Source organism: Danio rerio, chromosome 3 (genome assembly GCF_052040795.2).
Source record: "Danio rerio strain M-AB ecotype USA chromosome 3, GRCz13ab, whole genome shotgun sequence".
In the NCBI taxonomy this organism is placed as follows: domain Eukaryota; kingdom Metazoa; phylum Chordata; class Actinopteri; order Cypriniformes; family Danionidae; genus Danio; species Danio rerio.
In genome coordinates, this window is record NC_141023.1 from 7,074,245 (window position 1) to 7,097,482 (window position 23,238).

At 38.0% G+C, this 23,238-nt stretch overlaps 1 protein-coding gene across 5 annotated transcripts in view; it reads left to right on the forward strand.

Annotated features, from left to right (window-relative positions):
* Positions 1-23,238, forward strand: part of rtbdn (retbindin) — a 50,285-nt gene that overhangs the window by 20,747 nt on the left and 6,300 nt on the right. For 4 of the 5 annotated variants that reach the window (XR_015479846.1, XM_087242750.1, XM_087242749.1 and 1 more), the window contains 4 exon segments: positions 2,301-2,480; positions 2,603-2,699; positions 3,754-3,882; positions 7,286-7,382. Coding sequence is in view for 3 of the 5 variants with exons in the window: in XM_087242750.1 (XP_087098876.1) it covers positions 2,318-2,480; positions 2,603-2,699; positions 3,754-3,882; positions 7,286-7,382 (486 nt within the window). In the remaining 2 variants the exon portion in view is untranslated. 5 annotated transcript variants of the gene reach the window in all.

Here is a 23,238-nt window from a genome sequence, read left to right on the forward strand (position 1 = left end):
TTATTAGCACTGTTCCCTCACAGCGAGAATGTCTCCGGAGAAATGTCCCTTCTAAACCAGTTGACATTTCTGTGCGGAGTTTGCATGGGTTTCCCCAGGGTTCTAAGTAACTTGAACACACAAAATTGATACCATAGTCAAGCTCTTAGCAAGTACACCTCTCCTCAGCCATCCTATATCTGTCATTAGCCAAAAATATGCCGGGTGAGTATATGGAGATCTACCTGAGCTCAAACTGCCCTCTCGCCCTGCAAACGGGAGGGAGCCCAGGGCTCGAGGATCTCATAAGTGCAGGGCTCTCTCCCGGGACAGCATGCCAAACAAGCTTTATTATCAATCATCAGCTAAGTGTGAACTCTTGAAAGGTTCTTTTGGGAAACAAAACTGTTTGTTTGTATAAATGTTTGTCTAAACCCTTGCTTTAGTGCCTTTGATTTTTCCTGGTACCTTTATTTATTTATTTATTAATATTTTATTTATTTTATAAAATTAACCTTCAACAAGTTCAAAGGTATAAAATTCAACATTCAATAACGCATTCTTTACAGGTTTTTCAAAAGCACACAATTTTGTAAATACACATCGAAATCTTTATCAAATAAAATAAAACAAATAGAAATGAGTGTATAATAGACAATTATCTGAAGTCTGAGACATACGCACTCATAGTTTTAGACTGAGTTTCAGTTCAGTTTTAGTTTTTGAGCAGTATTTTTATGACATAACGTTAGCATTGCATTGATTGCGATGGAAAAATAAACATATCAAATAACCTCTCAGTTTTTAATTAAGTTGGAAGTTGTTGGGGTTTTTTTATGTGAGAAGAGTAGGAGATTGAAACACATTTAATGTCACCCTACAACCTGTGGGACCATTTACGAATACAATTTTAAACCATAATATCATACTCTAAACATAAAGCAATTATGACAAACTGTGTATAATTTAAAAGCCTAAAACTTTTAGTGTCCACATCTGGTAATGGATCATTGATAGATATTACTGAGCAACAGTTATTTATTAATTATTATTAATTTAATAATGCAACAAGGATTTTTAGAGTCACAAAGCATTACTTTGCTACAGCAATCAACATGTACAATTTAGTTTAGATGTTTTTAAAGGCTAAATTCAACTCAAATACAACCAAAATGGCTGTACTACTTTAGAATTGTATGTTTACTTTACAAACATAGTCAAGAGTATGAACAAATACAGTTCACATTCTTTAAAACACGGGGGGTGCTCTTATATGTTCACCACCAGAAACCTGGTGGTCATGTTTGGTACTGCAGCCAAACAAAAACTTACTGAATGCTCATTTTTGGAGATACCAACTTCAAATTTGGAATATAATTTATTCCGCTCTTTAGCTTTGACTTTTCTGTCAATTTTAGGCTGACAGATGTTTTGTAAAATATTAATTGTATGTATTATAACACATACGTTGATTTTTATTTAATATTTTCATAAGGATAAGGGCTCATAATTATTGTTTTATTAAACTTTTCCAACTTGTCATCTTTAAAATGAGACCAACGTTAAACCTGTGCACCAAAGGGTAAGAGACTGGCCATCATTTAAGTTTAATGCTAATAAAATATATTAATAAGTTAATAAAAGTACACTTAAGTGAATCACTGCCTCTAATTTAATTTTTATGGCAATATTAAGTAAAATAATAGGTGTAAACATGATCCAATATGATTTATAGTATTATTTTTATTTTATTTATTTATTATTTTATTTATTTATTTATTTAAATGTTTTATTTTGTAAAACACCTCTTACCCTAATATTGACAGAAAAACCAAGCTTAATATCTGAACAAATAAGATTCCAAATTTGAAGTTGGTATCTCAAAAAAAAGAGCTTTCAGTAAGATTTTGTTTGGCCGCAGTACCAAACATGACCACCAGGTCATTCAGTTTCCATTGGTGAGCATACAGGAGCGCCCCCTATGTTTTAAATATATGATCTGTATTTTTCATACTTTTGACAATATTTGTAAAGTAAACATACAATTCTAAAGTAGTACGGGCAGTTTGAGTTAAATTTAGCCTCTATAAACATCCAAACTAAATTGTACATGTGGATTGCTGCAGCAAAGTAATGCTTTACCACTCTGAAAACCCATGTTGCTAATGTACTTTAATTGAGATCCCATTGAGATTATTTAGCCTAATTTTAATATGATGTGACATACAAAAAGTAAAACAACAACAATATATCTTAGCATAGAACACAGCATTGTAATCGTTATTAATGCATCTTTAATCAGGATGAATGATTTCTTGCAGATTAAAGACGAACACAGATGAAAATGGGCATGTCCAGAGTTCTGCTTGGCCTCGCCCACCTGACCAGTCTATTGGCTGCTGTGGTGATGAGTCACGAGGGGGCGTGTCTTCGGGATGGCCGACACAAAGCCACACCCTCTCCAGAGCGCCATCTGCAGGAGTGTTCGCTCTACACTGAGAGTGTGTGCGCACTTTATAATAATAATAATAATAATAATAATAATAACTTTACAGTCTCCTTTTTAACTTTTTAAGTGTTAAAGCAGTGAGAAATCTAAATCTGTTTGTGTGTTTCTGTGCAGACTCGTGTTGCTCTGAAACGGACATCCAGGATCTGTCTGTCTCTGTGTCCACGGTGGAAAACACTCACTGGGATAAATGTGGTGTCCTCAGTCCTCTGTAAGTCTACGATGATTATATTCATATCCCTATATTTATAACATTATATTTATTATTATACCTGACCATAGTAGATTTAGAGATTTAGAGATCAACACTGCATCAAAAAAATAAAATAAAATAAATAAATATATATATATATATATATATATATATATATATATATATATATATATATATATATATATATAGTGTTACATTGTATTGTGTTCTAAATAATCGTTTTATTTTTTAATAATTATACATTTTTTATTTTAATTTTGCATTTTGAAATTAATTTGTCTTTATATTTACTAGTATGGTTAGTTAACTAGTAAGTTGTTTTCCACCGATTTTTTTATGTATATTTAATTATTTTGAATCATTTTATTTTTAAATTTAGGTTTAATTATTTAAATCCATATATATAAATTCATATTAATTTATTAACCTTTTCACATTTTACGATAGCAACTGTGTATCACCATGGGAACTTTACAACACAATGGGTACTAAGCAACAGAAAAAGGTCACAAAAAAAAACTCACACAAGAGGGTCAGCTGGGGTATTTAAAACTTGTGTGTGAACAGGTTAATTTAAGTTTATTCGTTCATTCATTCATTTTCTTTTTGTCTAAGTCCTTTTATTAATCTTTGGTCGCCACAGTGGAATGAACCGCCAACTTATCCAGCATATCTTTTCTGAGTGGATGCCCTTACAGCTGCAACTCATCACTAAAATAATTCATGTTTATTATATAAACAGTTCTTATATATTTAGCTAAGATAAACCACGTTAATGTTTCATTTTTTATTTTAAGTTTGTTGATTTTAATGAAAGTTAAGGACTTTTAACCCCTTGCTTATAGAATTATTTTTAAGATTGTTATGTATGTCTGTGGTTTTTGCACATTAAGTTTTGTGTCATTTTTGTCAACCTGAAGTAACTTTTACAGGACCATCTGTTTCTTCAGTTTTAAAAATAAGATTAATATATATTGCGTTTATACTTTTAAAAATGGACTAAACATGAACTAAATTTTAGTTTTGATCTGTTGTTTCATGTTTTCTGTAGCTGTGAATCCTTCCTGAAGCGTGTGGTCTGCTTTTACCGCTGTTCTCCTGATGCTGCTCGTTGGCCACACCCACATCAGGGCTCCTCCCTGAAGGCGGTGCCTCTGTGCCACAGCTTCTGCAGAGACTGGTGAGACCATGCCCACTCATTGTTTTTCCCACTGTTCAATAAAGACAAAGGTCTCTATTTTAACACTCTAGGCGCAAAGTCTTAAGCGCAGGGCGCAAAAGCATTTAGGGTGTGTCTGAATCCACTTTTGCTATTTTAAGAGCGGAAAAATACACTCTGGCGCATGGTCTAAAAGGGTTGTGCTTATTCTCTTAATGAGTTCTGGGTGTGTTTTGAGAATAAACGAATCCGAATCTCATCTCCCATTCCCTTTAAGAGTCAGTTGAATCGCCATGGCGCATTTGATATTTACATGGCAGACTTTGTACGGTAGGTGTAAAAACTGAACCTTCACTACTAGTGAGAAAACCGTTAAACAAAGCATCTGCAACATGAAGATAAAGAATGAGCCTCCTCAAATCGGCCTCTTTACTTTTATGCTGCTTTCACACCAGACATAGAAGCGTCAAGCGCTAGTGATTTACATGTTAAGTCAATGCAAAGCTGGAGTAGACATCCTGCAGCGTGATACGTGCGAATGAGGTGGTGCGAGTGTAGCGGGTCCAGGACTCCTGTATCAGCTGACAGTTTAGCGATCCCAGCAATCTGTTAAATGGTGGAATAAACACAAGACAAATATATGCGTGTGATCAGCTCTCCATGTTACTGGGCTATCTTTATTTTTCTCAACATGTTCACATCAAACAAATTTAAATGGCAACACTTGCAATATCTAAAATACATTGCTATAGCATTTACTGTTTATACATATTGACTATTTCAGCCTCCTTCTTGTAAATAAACAGCATTTCTTTGACAAATATATTCATCAGCCAATGGCTGTGTAGTACATATGTGTATTCACACGCTATTTAGTGTCACATGAATCAAATAAACTTAATTGGCTTTTATCTGTACCAAAAATGCATTAAACTTGACATTCTCTGAATGTTTTGCCCATATAGATCACTCACATGCACTTTTTAAAGCAAACTAAACATTATTAGAACTGAAATACATGAATATACAAGCATATTCACCTTTCTTAAACTATTTGAGTACATATAAATCTCCTTAAATCGCGGGTAAACATCGCGATTTTAAACCCTCATTAAACATGTAAATGTAATCAAACACAAATCTTTTCCAAAGACTTAATATGCACAAACATGTATTCTTTCCATATCAATACAGACTGACACTTAGAACAGTCAACTAACCTGTTAAATGGTGGAATAAACACAAGACAAATATATGCGTGTGATCAGCTCTCCATGTTACTGGGCTATCGCGAGCAGTCCAGAAAGGGCTGAATCACACACTGTGCTCTCTTAGCGCCCTCTATCGCTCTGGCGGAACCACCATTCCCTGTATACATTTACACATGCATATCATTAATATCAATTGTGGCAACCCAATATTTGGGGTGTCACACGAGTTAAGCGTTTTGACGTGCGAATCGATCAAGTTAAGAAATCTGAACTCCAGCAGACATGCGCGCAGAGTTAACCAATCATTAGCTTTCTCTTGTAGGGGAGTGATTATGATTTAGCGCCCGTTGTTGGTGAAAATCCTCCTGCTGTCACTGGGCAACAGTTGATCAAACTGGGCTCGGCTCAGTCTGAAGCCTCCATCATCCAGGTTAAGTTTCTGGAGGAGTTGATGAACTCACAGAACTGGTGCACCTCTGAAAGGATCTAGTGGACTGTTTTTCATCCTTCCTAAAGCACACAGTTAGTCTATTTATAATATCCATGTTAGCCATTTAGCAATGAAGCTAGCCCATGACGCGAATCTGCGTCTGTTGTGAGGTAATATTGACATGCAAATGAAGCAAGTGAACTCAAAATGATCCATTTGTGTGCGGATAAAGCGATTTATCCGTGCTTGCCACGTCTGGTGTAAACACAGCATTACGCTGGTGCTTTATGAAGGCTGAAAAACAGTGTTGATTCATGTGGATCCTTTCGACTTTCAGCGGTGGTTTAGACTGAGCTGAGCCAAAGAGCATAGAATCACCAAGAGGCGACATTCTAATGTGATTCAGGAAGCAGCCACTAGATGGCGCGGTGGCCATTTTGGAATGAAAACTCCAATAGAACAACAGCATGTTATAAGTCTGTAAAATAAACTATTTAAAGTGCTGATGATTGAGATAGTAAGGGTTGTATTTGTAACGGAGGCCAGCTAGTGTGTGCTGTGCAGGTAAACCTCACTCCTCTGACCTCTAAAGGTGCTCTAGCGACAGATGCTAGAGGCCATGGTCTTTAGCCTCCTTGTTAGAGCAACCGACTCTCATGCGGAAGGTCGTCGGTTTGAAACCAGCTCGGAGCGGGTTGGGTGGCGTAGGACCGGCGGGGTTACATATTGTCGACTTTCAGGTTGTATCTCAGCTTTAATGCGCTTTTTACATAAATAAATAAATACAAAACAAAGCAGCTGCTTGCCATCGCGACAGCAATAAGATCCAATGGACAGCCGACCACAGGCGGTTACTCCTAAATGGCGGCATCTGGGGCTGTTGCTGGGTGCTGCTGTTGCAATGGAACGTTCTATTGAGCGTCGCTGTAACCACTCGCCGGTTATTAAACAGTCCACGCTTCCAAATACTGATGTCCACCATGCGTTTCATTATTGAACACCGTGAAAACTAAAAGATAAACAAATAAACAAACCAAATGTTTCACAAAAACACAATCAAAAAGAACATCAAAATAAACAAATAATATATAAAACAATGTTTAGTTTACCGTGTTGGCCTGATAACCAGCTGTTAAATAAGCAAAAGCATTTAACAGGTGCTTGCATTGAGATCTCACTATCCTAAGTGACCATACAAACTCTCGCAGGTTAAATCAATCAATGAGAATCATGTCACTTCCCACTCAAGCCAGCCGGAAACAAAGAAATTATTAACATAAACGAATACACATTCAAATAATGAAATACAAAACAATAAACAAAATTACAAGCTGACCAATCAGCGTAAGCTGCAGTCACCCTCTTGGTCATTCTAAGCTCTTTGGCCGAGCTCAATTTGATCACCAACAGCAGGCGCAACGTCATAATCACGCCCCTACAAGACAAAGCTAATGATTGTTAACGCGGCGCAAATGTCCACTGAAGTTCAGATTTTCCAACTTGAGCGACTCATGCGAAACGCGCGTTAAGCTTGTTAATCACACAAAACGGTCAACTCATGCTGCATCATTCGCATGAATCGCGTCATTTGCGCCACCTCATTTGCGTGTAACGCACCGCTGGATTGTATATTTGCGTCTTTGCATTGACTTAACATGTAAATCATTCGCGCTTGACGCTTCTTTGATGTGTATTACGTGAACTTACATTACTGTAAAAGTTGACCCCTCTGATCATCACTGTATAATTCACACACTGATCGTGACCCTAATCACTGCTGCAGGTTCGAGGCCTGTAAGATGGACATGACGTGTGCTCGTGACTGGACCACTGACCCACGCGGACAGAACTGCACCGGCGCATGTGTGCCGTACCAACAGGTAATATCACACACACACACTGTCAGTTCTGAAGACAACCTGAGGGAGTTTGTGTGTAAAGCTCAGTGCAGCAGTAATGTGAACGGTTGCCAAGGTGTTACTATGCAGTTGCTAAGTTGTTTTGAGTAGTTTTTAACAAATTGATGTTCTGTGGGTGGTTTCCAGAGTGTTGCTATGCAGTTGCTAATATGTTTGAGTTGTTTTCGCACACTGATATGCTCTGTGGGTGGTTTCCAGGGTGTTGCTATGCAGTTGCTAAGATGTTTTGAGAAGTATTTAACAAATTGATGTTCTGTGGGCCGTTTCCAGGGTGTTGCTATGCAGTTGCTAAGATGTTTTGAGTAGTTTTAGCGCACTGATATGTTCAGTGGGTGGTTTCCAGGGTGTTGCTATGCAGTTGCTAAGATGTTTTGAGTAGTTTTAGTGCACTGATATGTTCAGTGGGTGGTTTCCAGGCTGTTGCTATGCAGTTGCTAAGATGTTTTGAGTAGTTTTAGTGCACTGATATGTTCTTTTGGTTGTTTCCAGGGTGTTGCTATGCAGTTACTAAGATGTTTTGTGTAGTTTTAGCGCACTGATATGTTCTGTGGGTGGTTTCCAAGGTGTTGCTATGCAGTTACTAAGATGTTTTGAGTAGTTTTAGCGCACTGATATGTTCAGTGGGTGGTTTCCAGGGTGTTGCTATGCAGTTGCTAAGATGTTTTGAGTAGTTTTAGTGCACTGATATGTTCTTTTGGTTGTTTCCAGGGTGTTGCTATGCAGTTACTAAGATGTTTTGAGTAGTTTTAGCGCACTGATATGTTCTGTGGGTGGTTTCCAAGGTGTTGCTATGCAGTTACTAAGATGTTTCGAGTAGTTTTAGTGCACTGATATGCTCTGTGGGTGATTTCCAGGGTGCTGCTATGTAGTTTCTAAGATGTTTTAAGTAGTTTTAGTGCACTGGTATGTTCTTTTGGTTGTTTCTAGGGTACTGCTATGCAGTTACTAAGATGTTTTGAGTAGTTTTAGCACACTGATGCTCTGTGGGTGGTTTCCAGGGTGTTGCTATGCAGTTTCTAAGATGTTTTAAGTAGTTTTAGTGCACTGGTATGTTCTTTTGGTTGTTTCTAGGGTACTGCTATGCAGTTGCTAAGATGTTTTGAGTAGTTTTAGCACACTGGTATGTTCTGTGAGTGGTTTTATTGGATGTTGCTATGCAGTGGCTAAGACGTTTTGAGAAGTATTAGCACATTTATATATTCTGTGGGCCGTTTCCAGGGTGTTGCTATGTAGTGGCTAAGACGTTTTGAGTAGTTTTAGCGCACTGATATGTTCTGTGGGTGGTTTCCAGGGTTTTGCTATGCAGTTGCTAAGATGTTTTGAGTAATTTTAAGCACAGTGACATGTTCTTTGTGTGGTTATCATGGTGTTGCTATGCAGTTGCTTTTCTAGACTGCTTTTTAAAACTGTCGGTTGGGTTTAGGGTAGTGGGTGAGTGTCGGTCAGTCAGTGCTTTTGAAAACGCTATTGGTTGGGTTAAGGGGAAGGGAGAGGGTTGGCCAGTCAGTCAGTCAGTCAACAGTGTCCTCTGGTGGATTTACGTGAGAAGAGCAGGCGCGAATGGCACTCACAAGAAAAAATTGAGATCTGAAAAACGCACACAGCGGCATCTGGTGTATCCGTGAAAACAAAAACTGCAAAAAACAGCTCCTGAGACGTATTTGGCACTCTCCAGAAGGTGGACGTAATCAAAATGAGCCTGGCTTGATAAATTACGTTTTAATAGTTTTAGTGCCACATTAATAAAATATGAAAAAACAGATTAAAGTCGTAATATTTCGAAAATCAAGTTGAAATTTCGAGAATAAAATTTAAATGTCACAAGATCAAAGTCGAACTATTACGAGGATAAAATCAATACGAGAATAAAGAATAAAGAATAAAGTCGAAATATTACTAATTATTTTACAGACTATTTCGACTTTATTCTCGTAACATTTAGTATTGATTCTCAACATAATACAATTTTAATCTCTTAACTTTATTTATCTCAGTCATAAACGAATCCCATTTAAATGTTTTTTTAAATTAGCTTAAAAAAATCAATGACCTGTTTATTTTAATTACATAAATAAGAGGTTTTTTATTGCTGATAAAATATCATTTCTAAAGTTAGTTATATTGTAAGAAATATTGTTAATGCAACACTTAACACCACTACATATTTTCCTACACTGTAAAAAAAATATAAATAATTAGTCATGACAAAATATGTTTTTAGTTCATTGTAACTTATTAAACTAAGTTAGTCATGTTCTGACTTTATTTTTAAAGTAATGTAAGCTGTTTTAAAGTCAGTTTAACATAATATAAGTTCAATGGACTCATGAGGTTAATTTCATTCAGCTTAAAAATTTAAGGCAACCAGGATTTTTTTACAGTGTAGTATCGAGCAGCTCAGTTTTTATTGTGATGCTAATATAATATTTATATTAATTAGTGCTTGTTGTATCTGTATTAAAAATGCTGTAGGACGCACACACACACGCTGATGTTTAATAACTAATTAGCGCTACAGGTTTAGTTGTAGCACTCTCAGCACTTGCACTGATACTGATGCAAACATCCCTGAATATAGGAAAGCAAAGAGAAGAGAGTGTGTAAGGAGCCAGTGTGACTCCAGGCGTGAACACAGCTGGGGTGACTGTGAAGAAAACACACACACACACACACACACACACACACACACACAGTGGATGTGTCAGTTCATGTCACATTTATCATCACTGACATGCTGTACATGTGAAAAGAGAGATAGAGGGTGTGAATCTCTGCAACCAGCAATGAAATACTCTTCCAGAGTGTGTGTTCGAAAAAACATTGCAACGTTTAACACAACAAGTAATGGCTGTAAATAAAAATGTTAACAAATACTGATCATTCAACGTTTGTCACTCTGACATTTGTCCTAAAGGTATGATGTTGAAGTGTCGATGACAATTCCAGTTCAAACACTCAAACAAAAAGACGTTAGCTACTTGTTGTTGTTTGTGAGTCTGTTTCACACTCTTGGTGTTTCAGAGTTTCGCTCTTCACTGCTTTGTGCTGATTTTTGAATTGACTGAATTTTGTTGCACAACTGATCAAACTTTTCTCTGTTTCATTCATGTGTGGTTATAAGTAGGTGTGTGTGTGTGTGAGAGAGAGAGAGTGAGTGAGTGTGTGTGTGTCTATTTCACACTTTTGTTAGGGCTCTATTTCAACGATCTAGGCGCAAAGTCTAAAGCTCATAGCACAAAAGCATTAAGGGCGTGTCCGAAATCATTTTTGCTATTTTAAGGATGGAAAAATACGGTCTATGCTGCGACACATGGTCTAACAAGGTTGTGCTTATTCTCCTAATGAGTTTCGGATGTGTTTTGAGCATAACTTTCATTAAACCAATCAGAGTCTCATCTCCTATTCCCTTTAAGAGTTGCATCACGCCATGGTGCATCTGCTATTTACATGGCGGACTTCACAAGGGAGAAAACAGTTAAACAGAGCATCTGCAGCGCGAGGATAAAGAACAAGCCTCCTTCATTCGGCGACTTTACTTTCTCTTTACTTTACTCCTTTACTTTACTCCTTTACTTTGGTGGATAAGGAAACAGTGTGGTACGCACTCCACTGAAGACATTCATTAGTCTACATATTTAATTTCCTTTGTTAAGCGCAAAGATTTGTGTCAAAACTATTTCTAAATTCAGTTTTAATTTCCAGCAAACGAAGAAATGAACAATAATAATGAAGTGTGTTAAACAATTGAGTAATATCCAAGCACACGTCCTATTTTTATGCCCCATATGGTGATGCAGACGTCTCCAAAACCCAACAGGTGGACAGATCTAAACTTGTTTTAAATAAAACAAATATAAATATGCAGATAATAAATAATACTGCTAATAATATTAACATTATTGAATCATTTTGGCTCAAGACTTCCGGTCTCATTCTGGTAAGAGCAGGGCCGGCCCAAGCCTGCAGGGGGCCCTAAGCAGGATTTTATTTGGGGCCCCCTTGGTGCAAACAATGACAAATTATCATCAATCCTTGATAATTCGCACTATAAATTTAAAACACACATTATCGATTTTATTCGCTGTAGCTGTATTGCTTACATCATAAAGTATATGTTTTAAGACAATTCTAAATATTATTTTGCAGAAACAACTTCCTATTGATCCAACTTTTTATATGACTACTTGCCACAAATCTAAATAATTAGACACAAAACATTAATATGGGCTGGCAGAAACAAAAGCAGCTGAAAGTAGCCAATAACATACTGATTTTTATTATTATTCAAGACGATGCCAAACAGTCAAACATAGTGACAATAAAGATACATTTTTTGAAATTGGATATAAATGTTAATACTGTAAAAAATTCATATTGTATTTTGTTGTTCAAATAACTTAAAACATAAATTTAAATTAAAATCAAATTAAATCAGGAAGCATTTTCTAGACATACTCGCATATCATTCAAATAAGTAAATATGTACAAAAGTTATTCAGTTTTCAGAAATAATTCTAAATTAAGTGAACTTTTTTTTTGTAAAATAATTTAATCTGCCAATGAGATCAGTAAAATAATCTTATTCAAAACCCAAAACAATATTTTTTATTTACCCTAATTGGCAGATTATTGAGCTTTTTTAATGAAAAATTCACATCATTTTGACTAAAAATCCTTCTAGAAAATGTTTATTGGTTTAAGAATTTTTAGATATTTGGACTAAAAATCACACAAAAACTATAAGAAAGAAAATCATTTTTGAAGTGAACTTACCAACTGTCGATTGTATAAATCAGAAGCGTATTTTTTATCACCAAGTTCATGAAAAAGCATTTTGCTGCTGTTCTGGGCACTGCTGCTTCAATCACGATATCAATGACTCTGCGATATATTGACAGATCACAAGAAAACCAGCCACAATATATCACATTTTTGGTAAATGAAGGGGGAAAATGCATCAAAAATTTATGGTGAATTTTTTATAAACACGCATTTATAGAATTGCAGTAATGTAAAACAAGTGCACATCTGTCAAACAAGCTTAAAATGCTGATGTGCAGAGATTAGTTTATGACTGAAGAGAGCACATCTCTATCACAGCAGCAGAATCTCAATTTAGTGGAATATGCATTTAAGAAAAAAACTGCCAAAATAGTAATTTATTAATTATTATTATTTATTAAAACACTTTTACAACTTGACCAACTAAATTTATATAAACATGAAAACATTTTGTGCTTAGCCCTGGTTGATTTTTAATAAAAAAAAAATGTATCCCCACAATTTTTTCAACTGATCAGAATGCTCTGAGAGGTGAGCACAGACTCCTCTGAGCACGTATGTTTTCAGCTGTGGAGAACATTAGTTATTTACTCAACTATTTAAGTTTTTTGATTCCCCTAATATTTTTTTGGCAAAATACCATCTACAAGACTTTGACAAGGTCTGTAAGAGTCAAATAAACGCAGGGCCCTTCTAATTAAATGTTCATGTCCAATTGATATCTTTATATATTTTGGCGGAGTTAAAAAGTTTGAGCACATAAGAAGTTGCACTGGCCACGGGCACGCGTGAGTGATATAGCGAAGTGAAAGGGCGTCTGTTAGAAAGAAACTATAGTGGCTAATTCGGGGGAGCTGGATGTCTGAAACACACTGTAACCCAGGTTACTAGTGGGTAGTATACAGCAATAGAGCAAATAGAAATATAAGGAAAAAAACATTGGCAGAATACTCGATTAAATAATATACATTAAAATTATTTACTTATATAAATAATTTATAATAGAGTATTATACAGCATTCAAGGGAATAGTGCTTTAGAATGACATCATTGTGCCTTACACTATAGCAGCAGATCAGCTTTCCAAACAATAACAAATCTCGCTTGTCTGTTAGCTTGTGTTTACCGTTGCTATCAGTGGCGCCCCCAGAAAATTTTCTTAGGGGTGGCCAGAAGAGGCCGCACCAAATCTTGGGGTGGCACACAAAAAAATAATGAATTCAGTGTAATGTTTTATTTTTGTTTCTGGTAAATGAAATAATGTAGTTTTATTCATTTAATTAATTCTACTTGAAATATTGCAATTTATTCTTTGAAATAATTCAGCAAGTACATGTGCAAACCAAATAAAAATCTATGTTTATTTTAAAAACACTTTTCATATACTGTATAAATAACTTCTTTTTTTACGTGCCTTTATTGTACATCATACGAGATATGCCATGTCTAAAATTAATGAAGATTAATGAGTTTATTATTCCCAGTGATGGGTTGCAGCTGGAAGGGCATCCGCTGTGTAAAAATGTGCTAGATAAGTTGGCGGTTCATTCTGCTGTGGTGACCCTGGATTAATAAAGGGACTAAGCCGAAAAGAAAATGAATGAAAGAATAATGAGTTTATTAATTACCCAAACAAATGAACAAACTGAACAAAAGGCATTACTATACACACTCACTATAACTAATATTATTTATCCATATTGCTTTTTGAACCATTTTATTAATGCAGCTTCTTCTATTGATATACTGTAGCTTAAGTTAAATATTAAATAGCCATTGCTGTCTATTGAAGGTGTGTGCGTGCTGTCAAGGACGATCGGGGAGGGTAGTAGTGGTGGTTCTAGTTTAAATGACACCCTGGGCGAACCACCCTATACACCCCCACCTCTCTTGAATTGTTAGATTTGTTATTCAATAAATATAACAATTTATTTATATTTATTCTAAATATATACAATTAATATTAATATACAATTATTTTTCTAAATAAATAACAGAAATCAGTCCTAAATATTACTGGAAAACAACTGGAGTGATATGCCAACATCACTTAAGAAACCTTTTGCATGAAAATTAATTATGACAATTCTAAAGAATACAAAAAATGTATTATAGAATTATCTGTGGTCTTAGACCAGATCATGGCTGAGAAATCATGTTATGAAGTCTTACCTCCCTGACTCATTATCCCTCCTTTCTGCTTTAAAGCCATGCTTAGTGAAAGTAACATCATCATCATCATCATATTATATAAACTTTAAACGACTTTCAAAACTCGCTGTGTGCCGACACTTCTGCACAAAAGGCTGTTACTCCTATTTCACGGCGCATGAGCGGTGCCTATTATGTCGGCGCGCATGCAAACAACCAACCGGGATTCACACAGGAGTGCGTGAGGCGCGCGGGAATGGTTTTTCGCGCGCATGCGTCAGTTTGCTTTCACCAGCATTGAACCAGAGGGGGAGAGCTACGTCAGTAACACCAACAATAATTTAGTGACTGCATTTTATTTATTTATTTATCTAAATATTGGGAATTTATGAGTTCATTTAAATCAATAATGTCAACGCAAAATTATATTGGGGTGGCCAAAGGGGTGGCCAGAGTTTACCGAGGGGTGGCCGTGGCCACCCCTGGCCACCCCTTGGAGGCGCCCCTGGTTGCTATGGTGATTCAGTGTTCGCAAGGGAAAGCAGAGATGTAAGTTGTTATACTAATAACAGTAATATAACTATTAGATTTACATCTTTTAATGTTTTAATGCGTATATTAACTGTGAAAATTGACCATTAATAAGATGCTGACATGATTTCAATCATATATTTTTAATGAAGGATTGAGAGAGGAAAAAAACAAGATTTGTCTCTGAGAGTGAAATCTGCACACGAGTGCCACCTGGAGTTTTCCTATTTTTTTCGCTTTGATTTTGAATGATTTCCTTGGTGAGTTCATGTTTTTATTAATTATTATTGTATTCATTATAACATGATTTAAACTAGTGTTTCATAAATTAACCATTTGTTTGGTCTAGTAAAAAAAAAGTATTATACAGAGTATTATACAAGTGATTGTGTAAAGTTTAAGTGAGAGAGTTTGTTTTATTTATTTTTATTTATTTATTTTTTATATTTCTGTGAACATTTTACAATACAATCTTTTATTATTCTTACCTCTTTGTCCGAGTCCTTCACTGTTGTTGTATCTTCTCTCTCTTTGGAGGAATTTAGACTTCTGAGCGTCTGGTCCATTGATTAAAAGCTTATAATACATTTGTGTATCGAGGGTTACAACACAAATACATTGGCCCAGCTTGGACAGAAGAAAGTGTCTGTATGCCTGAGATTTTCACCATTGCAATGGCTCATCTGTCTGTCAGTTGTTTACGTGACGCTGGTGTATGTCCGATGATCCGCCATTACGGAAAGCGCCACCTGGTGGCGGCTGGGTGTACTGTAGCTAAAGCGGTTATCTGCTGCAGTCAGTGTGGAAAACGGATTGATTAAATCACATCTTTTGTAAATTTAGGTAAATACCTTGGCGCCCGAATATGTATTGCGGTCAGAAATAACACGATAAATGGGCATATATTTTGTTCCACCACTAATCCACAACTCAACAAACTAAAACGAAAGTCACACAATAATTTTAAGCACTCTTGGGGGCCCCCTGGTGGCCACGGGGCCCTAAGCAGCCGCTTAGTTCGCTTATGGGCCGGCGCTGGTTAAGAGTATGGAATGACTTACCTGTTTGTGTTGTCTTTGTGTTTGGAGCACATGGTTTTGTTTTGACAGCTGACCACGTGCTCCTTGTCTGTGTGCTTTTTGTTTTCCCCGCCTTGGAGATCTGGCAATCGATTAGCGATTCTCTCCTTCACCTGTTGCTGCTTGATTTCTCCCCTATTTAGTCTCCTCTCGTCTCTTGTCTTTCGTCAGTCCGTTTTAGATGCTCGTGAGGCTTTTACTTAGATACAACTGTGAGTAATCTGTCGTGTCCTATTTCCCCAGACTCCAAGCACCAGCTTGTTTTGGTTTCGTTTTTTTTATCCCTCTCCTTTATTTTGCTACTTTGTCGCGTCATCCTGCTCGCTGTGGTTCGGTCTGGCTGCCCCGTTCTCGCTACTAAACCTCCATCAATGGAAAACGCCCAGCAGCACCTGAAAAGCTCTTCCTCTCCTGTTCTGTCCGAGTGTTTGTTATCGCTCTTTCGCCCCCCTGGCGGTAAAATCCAGAACTTACCAGATAACTTAACATCTCTCCTACTGCCCAGTAAAGCCTCGGTAGCGCTCTCCTGCCATCTGGTGGTAGCGCCCGGAACTGCGCCCATTTCTGAGTTCAGCCTTTTGAGTTTTGAACTGCCTTTTCTTGAGGAAATGTGTGTTTATAGAATAAACTTGTTTCACCTGCTATTGAATCTGTTATTTCTACCCTGACACATTCACTTCCATTGATTTTTAGACGTTAAAAACAGCTCGTCTGATGTTTACTTATTATATGATTCTGCTTTGTCTGTATAATCATGCAAACATTTGTTTGTAGAGCAAGTAGTTTGACCGTTTTCTGCAGATTATTATTCCTAGTCATTTCTCCCATAGGCGGCTGAATCGGAAGTTCTAAAACAATCATGTTTATTACATGTGAATTAAGAGTGATTTCATGTTGATTTGAAGATCTCTGTGTTTTTATGGGAGTGCTGCTGTCAGTGAGAATTCATAATTAACACAATCATCACATTTAAGCAACTGTGAGAGACAGAGAAACACACACACACACACATTTCACATGTTCTGAGGGCTGAACTTCACAGCTATTAATTAGAGAAAGCTGAGGAGGTGTGTGTGTGTGTTTGTGTGTGTTCAGGAATTATAAAAATGCATAAATCACTGATGTGTGAATATAATGACCGACAATATTAGCAGCAGATCTGAGATGTTTTATCATCAAAATCATAATATTTTTTGATGCTACATTGACGGTAAGATTAATCTGTGGTTTTCATATCTCCACATTTGTATCTGTAGATCAATAAATGTTTACTTAATAAAAAAATTAATAGGGCTGGTAAAATTAGCATGTTAACGCAAGTGATTAATTTAAAATAATTAACACGTAAAAAAATAACGCAAATAACACGGTTGCAGTTTTTTAAAATTTCCTGTTGTGGCCGACGTGTGTTCAGGGACGGTGTGTGCATAGAGGCATCCTAGGCGGCCGCATTGGGCAACAGAATAGTGAGCGAACCCCCTGGTCTTTACTTTCATCAACTACACCGACCCTCTCCCTCACGATCCTCACTTTCATCAGCAAACCGGTCACTTTCTTTTTCACTTTCGGATTGAGGGCTATTAAAATTAGCATGCTAACGCACATGATTAATTTGAAATATTTAATGCGTAAAAAAAAATAACGCAGTTGCAGTTTTTTTTATTTTCTGTTGTGGCCGATGTGTGTTCAGGGATGGTGCGTGCATAGAGGTAACCTATAGGCTGCCGCCTTGAGCAGCAGAATAGTGAGCGAACCCCCTGGTCTTCACTTTCATCAGCTACACCCATTCTCACCCTCACGGTTCTCGATTTCATCAGCAAACCGGTCACTTTCTTTTTCACTTTCGGGTTGAGGGCGGCGTGATTGCCGTTTGCCTAGAGCGCCAGTTCAGCTTGCTCTGGCTCTGCATGTGTTTGACGTGCAAAGACATTTGGATAAGACCAAGGACGCGCTTTTAGAAGGAAAGTGTCAGTATAAAACAATTAATGTCGCATGATCAGGCTATCCTGCGTTTCCTCCAGAGTTTCATGCAATTTCGGTGTTTCATTTTTAATCTTTAGACTTTAACTGCAGTTCAGCAGTTCACTCTCATTCAGCAGATTTTCATTCAGGGTGTTTTAATGGAATTTGATACCGCATGGCGAACGAAAAGAAAAACCTCCGCATTTTGGGACTCGGGTGATCCTTTAAGGTAATCAAAAATCACTGCTTATATGGTCGACTCTTGATCAGAGTATTACCTTAATCATAAAAGCAGAGTATTGGTGTCCATGTGAATGTACTCAGTGAAAGTGGCTGTCAGGGTTTTAGGTTAATTTTTCATGTAATGTTTTTTATTTGCCACTAGATGTCGCCATTTCAACTTTTCTTTTTCTGGTTACCTGTAATCACCGAAATCAGTTTCACATGTTCCTTGTTTAGTTGTTTGTAAAAAAGTAACCCTTTTTTCCTCTGTTCTTTGCTCGGTTATTGTTGACCCATGCCTGTCACCTACAGTGAGTTCTTCCTTCTTGTTATCTACGCTAGTTCTCTTGTATCTAATATTCCTTGGAGTTTTTTGGAGTTTTTCTGTTCAGAAGTTTTTGCCTGTCTGAGTTGATGTACCTTTTTGAAACCTGAAGTTTCCTGTTTTTGTTTACTTGTATTTTTTGAAACCTGAAGTTTCCTGTTTTTGTTAACTGTTTTTCATCTTCCATTCGAAGATTGTTTTTTGTTGCTAATAAAACTCCTGAAGGAATGTGATAGTGTCTCAGTGCTGGGTTCTTCAACTACCAGTGTCTCAGTGGTAAGGAGTCCACACTCACACGCCAGGGACCCGGGTTCGATCCCCGAGCCTGACAGTGGCAGATAAAGTCACAAGCTGTCAAAGACAGCCCTATTCTCTGCCTTTAAGATACTTCACTGAGCCCTCACATGTCAGAATCCTTGCTTGTAAAATACAGCCACACTTTAGAACGCTTAGTTTAAGCAAATTTGATGAAGGCCATCGTGCGTGTCGATGAATCTGAAGTGATCCCTCCCTCGCTCACCAAGTCCACTATACTGCGCACATTGTCAGTGTGTCTGTGTGTGTGTGTCTATGTTTGTGTGTGTGCGTGTGTAGTCCATTTACAGTCCAACATGGAAATCATTTGTGTTTGTTATTGGCATTGATTGTTTTGAAATTCAAATGGCACTTAAATGCCTGAGATTTTATTTCTGTAATAAATAGGGCGTTTTGTAATTAATCATGATTAATTACAAAAAAGTGTGATTAATTACCTACATTTTTTTAGTCATTTGACAGGCCTAGTTTTAACTATTATAGTCATGAGGGGGCGACACTGTGGCTAGCACTGTCACCTCACAGCAAGAAGGTCGCTGGTTCGAGCTCCAGCTGGGTCAGTTGGCATTTCTGTGTGGAGTTTGCATGTTCTCCCCATGTTGGCGTGGGTTTCCCCCGGGTGCTCCGTTTTCTCCCACAGTCCAAACACATGAGCTATAGGTGAATTGAGTAAGCTAAAATGGCCATAGTGTATGAGTGTGTATGGGTGTATTCCCCGTAGGGAAATTTCATTTGCAGCATACTCTCACAGAGTCTTCTGGCATTTCACATTTGGCATATATATGTATATATGAATAAAAACGTGGCACCCCTACTCTAAGTAAATATCCAGTATGCTAGCCATCAACTGCTACTGAGGGAGGAGGAATTTAAAAACTTAATTGCTTGGGACATAAATGATATTTTCCCTATTTCTCACACACCTGGGAACACAATAGACCCTTTTGAGGGATGTAAACAAAAACAACAGTCCAAACGTGTTTCCTGTTTTACGTTTTTAATTTCTACAGCAGGGGTGGCCAACCCTGTTCCTGAAGAGCTACCTTTTAGCAGATTTCAGTTGCTACCATATCAAACACACCTGAATCAATTAATAAGTGTTGTAAATGAGGACGATGCCAATCCTCTCGTGCACCACCAGAGGGAGCCATCGCCCGAATTCTAATTCGACTCACGGACTCAAAATCCCATAAGCCCTTCTACCTGTCACTGATTGCGGTCCAGGTGCCTCTCATCATCTCAGCGCATTTATACCACACTCACGCTCTGGTTCATTGCGAAGTCTTGATTTGCCCTGCTGTCATTACTGAGCGATCTTTACTCCACGTCTCCGATTGATCTGTGTTTTGACCCTTTGCCCGACTCAACGATTAAGAAAGACGTCTGCCTGCCCTGAACTCCAGCCTGTTATTCCGACTAAGTAAGATATCTGCCTGCCTTTGAACTGTAGCCTGTCCTTCGTTTTGATTCCTGGTTTGCCCCTTGTTGTTGTTTGTATGTGTGCTTTCAATAAAGCTTGCAAATGGATTCAATGCCGTCTGACTCATCACAACAATAAGGACCTGAGCACCACGTGATAATTACAGGCAGGCGTGTTTGATATGGGTTGCAACTGAAATCTGCAGGAAGGTGGCTCTCCAGGAACAGGGTTGGCCACCCCTGCTCTACAGCTTCCAAGAATCCAAAAAGAGCCACATATTGATAATGTTATGATAGCTGTTTCAACATTAGGTTAATATTGAAATGCCTCTTGTTACACTTTTGAAATACTTTGATTACAAGCAGAAGTGTTTATGGGCCTAATGACAAGACCATATTTACATGGTCTATATCGATGATCTGATGGTAACAATTGGAAGGTGTTTGATAAAGGAAGTCTCTCATTATTGACAGTCATGATAGCCCTATTTAGTATTTCTTTGAACTGTATATATTATCAGTGGTCTTCAGTTTTATTTCCAACAACTTACTGGCTGTTGTTACCACCCTCCCCAGTGACCTCTTAAAGACACTAAGCGAAGGAAAATGAAGGGAAAACCTGTAGAAACCCAGTTGAATTCTATTTTACTTTTGATCACACAGATAGGATTGTGTTTTTGATGCCATCTTGTGGCCAGATGCGAAAATTTATCTGGTGTACAATTATCCAGTGCATTTTGGGGATTTTCTACCTCTTGAGCATACATGGGCTGTGTCTGAAATCACCTACTACTCGACTATGTACTACGTTTGAAATTGAGTTTACTACATGACCATTTGAAAAGCGCTTAATATATAGTATGAATGTGAGTACTAAGAATGAAACTCAGAAGTACTACATGACCTACCTGCATGGGCAGATTTAGGCATGGGCAATGTGGGCGATCGCCCAGGGCGACATCTTGCTAGGGTCAGCATGGAGACTCAAACACCCTCCCCCCACGCTCTTCACTTTGGTCCATGAAAGGGTGGCATGAAAGTCTGGATCTTACAAGGGCATGGAGATAACGCCACACATCCCCCTCTCTTCACTGTCGTCCGCAAAAAGGTGGCACGAACGCCAGTATCTTACAGTATCTTACAATCAACCCCCTCCCCCAGCGCTCTTCACTTTCGTCCGTAAAAGTCTGTATCTTACAAGGGGCGGCATGGAGATAACGTCACCCATCCCCCACTCTTCACTGTCATCCGCGAAAGGGCAGCACGAACGCCAGTATCTTACACCCAATCAGCCCCCCCCCCTCCACTTTTCTTCACTTTCGTCCTGCATTTGCCGCTTGCCTAGAGCACCAGTTAAGCTTGCGCCGCTACTGCCTACCTATGTCGGTTGCAAAGTTTTACTCCTATTCATGAATACTCCCATGTGTTGCATTATGGGACAGCGTAGCGTCCATTGGAAGAACACTTCAGAATCTCACTAGAATTAGTAGATAATCTGGGTACTTCTCGCTGTCATGACTGTGTTCGTCCACCAGATGCCACTGTAGTTCACCAGCAACCCCCAGCGAACTACAGTGGCTTTTGAACTACATTTCCATACATTTTCCATACATTTCCATACACACACCCGGTCTGTCATCTACACTGATTTACAACCACAGCTGTCTCTGTTCTCCGTTGATTACCTGGGGCCTCATGTACGAAGACTTGCGTGGAAATCTTACTAAAACATTGCGTACGCACATAAGCTGTAAATGTGCGTACGCAGAAAAAAATTCAGATGTATGAAACACTGCGTACGCCGAATCTCACGCATATTCTTTTGTACATCTGAATGAACGTGAAACTGAGCGCAACATGCACGAGCACAAAACCCCTCCCTGCCTCCTCCCCCGTATGAATATGCAAATGACTATGCTAATGGCAAAACCCAACGAAAAAGCAACGGCAAAATCAAGCAAAAAGAGAAACTTTGAACAGAATGTGAAATGGAGGTGCTGCTTTCGGAGGTAGACCAGAGAAAAGCGGTGTTATTTGCAAGTTTGTTCTCCGGAATTAACAACAAAAGAAAAAAATAGAGTGGGAGAGTTTAGCTGATACGGTTAACACATTTGGGTCTGAACATCGCACTGAGTGCATTTAAAAAAGAAATAGTGTGGTTTATATCTGTAAAATGTTGCAGCACCCTTAGCAGTCTCAGTAGCGCACCTCGTAAGACATATGTGATTATGTACTGACACGTTCGAGCATAAACTCGGCTCGAATCCAGCGTCTGATGAACTCTTTCTTCTTTTTTTCCCCGCTACATATCAGATTTTGCCCAGTATTTCTCACGAGAAAGACAAGTAGGAATCATCAATAAGTTTGTGCATCATATTTTATTTGCACATTTATTGAATGGAAATGTTTCTGATTCACGCATGCAAATTTATCTTCACATAGTGTCTTTATAGCAATGTGCGTGCAGTAGATTGCTCAGATTAGGAAAACAGGCGACCGCTGCAAATTGTGCTTTAATGTTTAGCTGGTCAACTGTATGGTATGGAAATCTTACATACCTACTATATGAACCCGTCTCATACAGACGCCATTGCAAGGATCAGACACTTTGTAGAGAGGAATTTAACACAACTGCCTCTAGGAGTCGCCAATGGAAATAAAACAGACACGCACAAAAAATGTGCGTACGCCTGCCAGAAAGCTGCCGTGAACCTGCGCACATTCCCACGTTCAGTTCATTGTTAGTAAATCCAAACGTGAGCGATTCTGAGCGTGAAACCTGGCGTACGCAAAGTTTTTGTGCCTACGCAGCGTTGATACATGAGGCCCCAGGACTATATATTCAGTCTTTCATCCTCTGTTGGTCGTTGTCGTCTTTGGTATGTTTTTCCTAATCCTTGCTCTTGTATCTTGTTGTAGTCTAGTTCGAGTTTAATCTGTCTTAGTTTCTTGTTTTGTTTGTTTGTTTGCTATTTTGTTACTTTGTACTTTGGATTTTTGGATTTTTTGTCACTTTCACTGCACTATACAT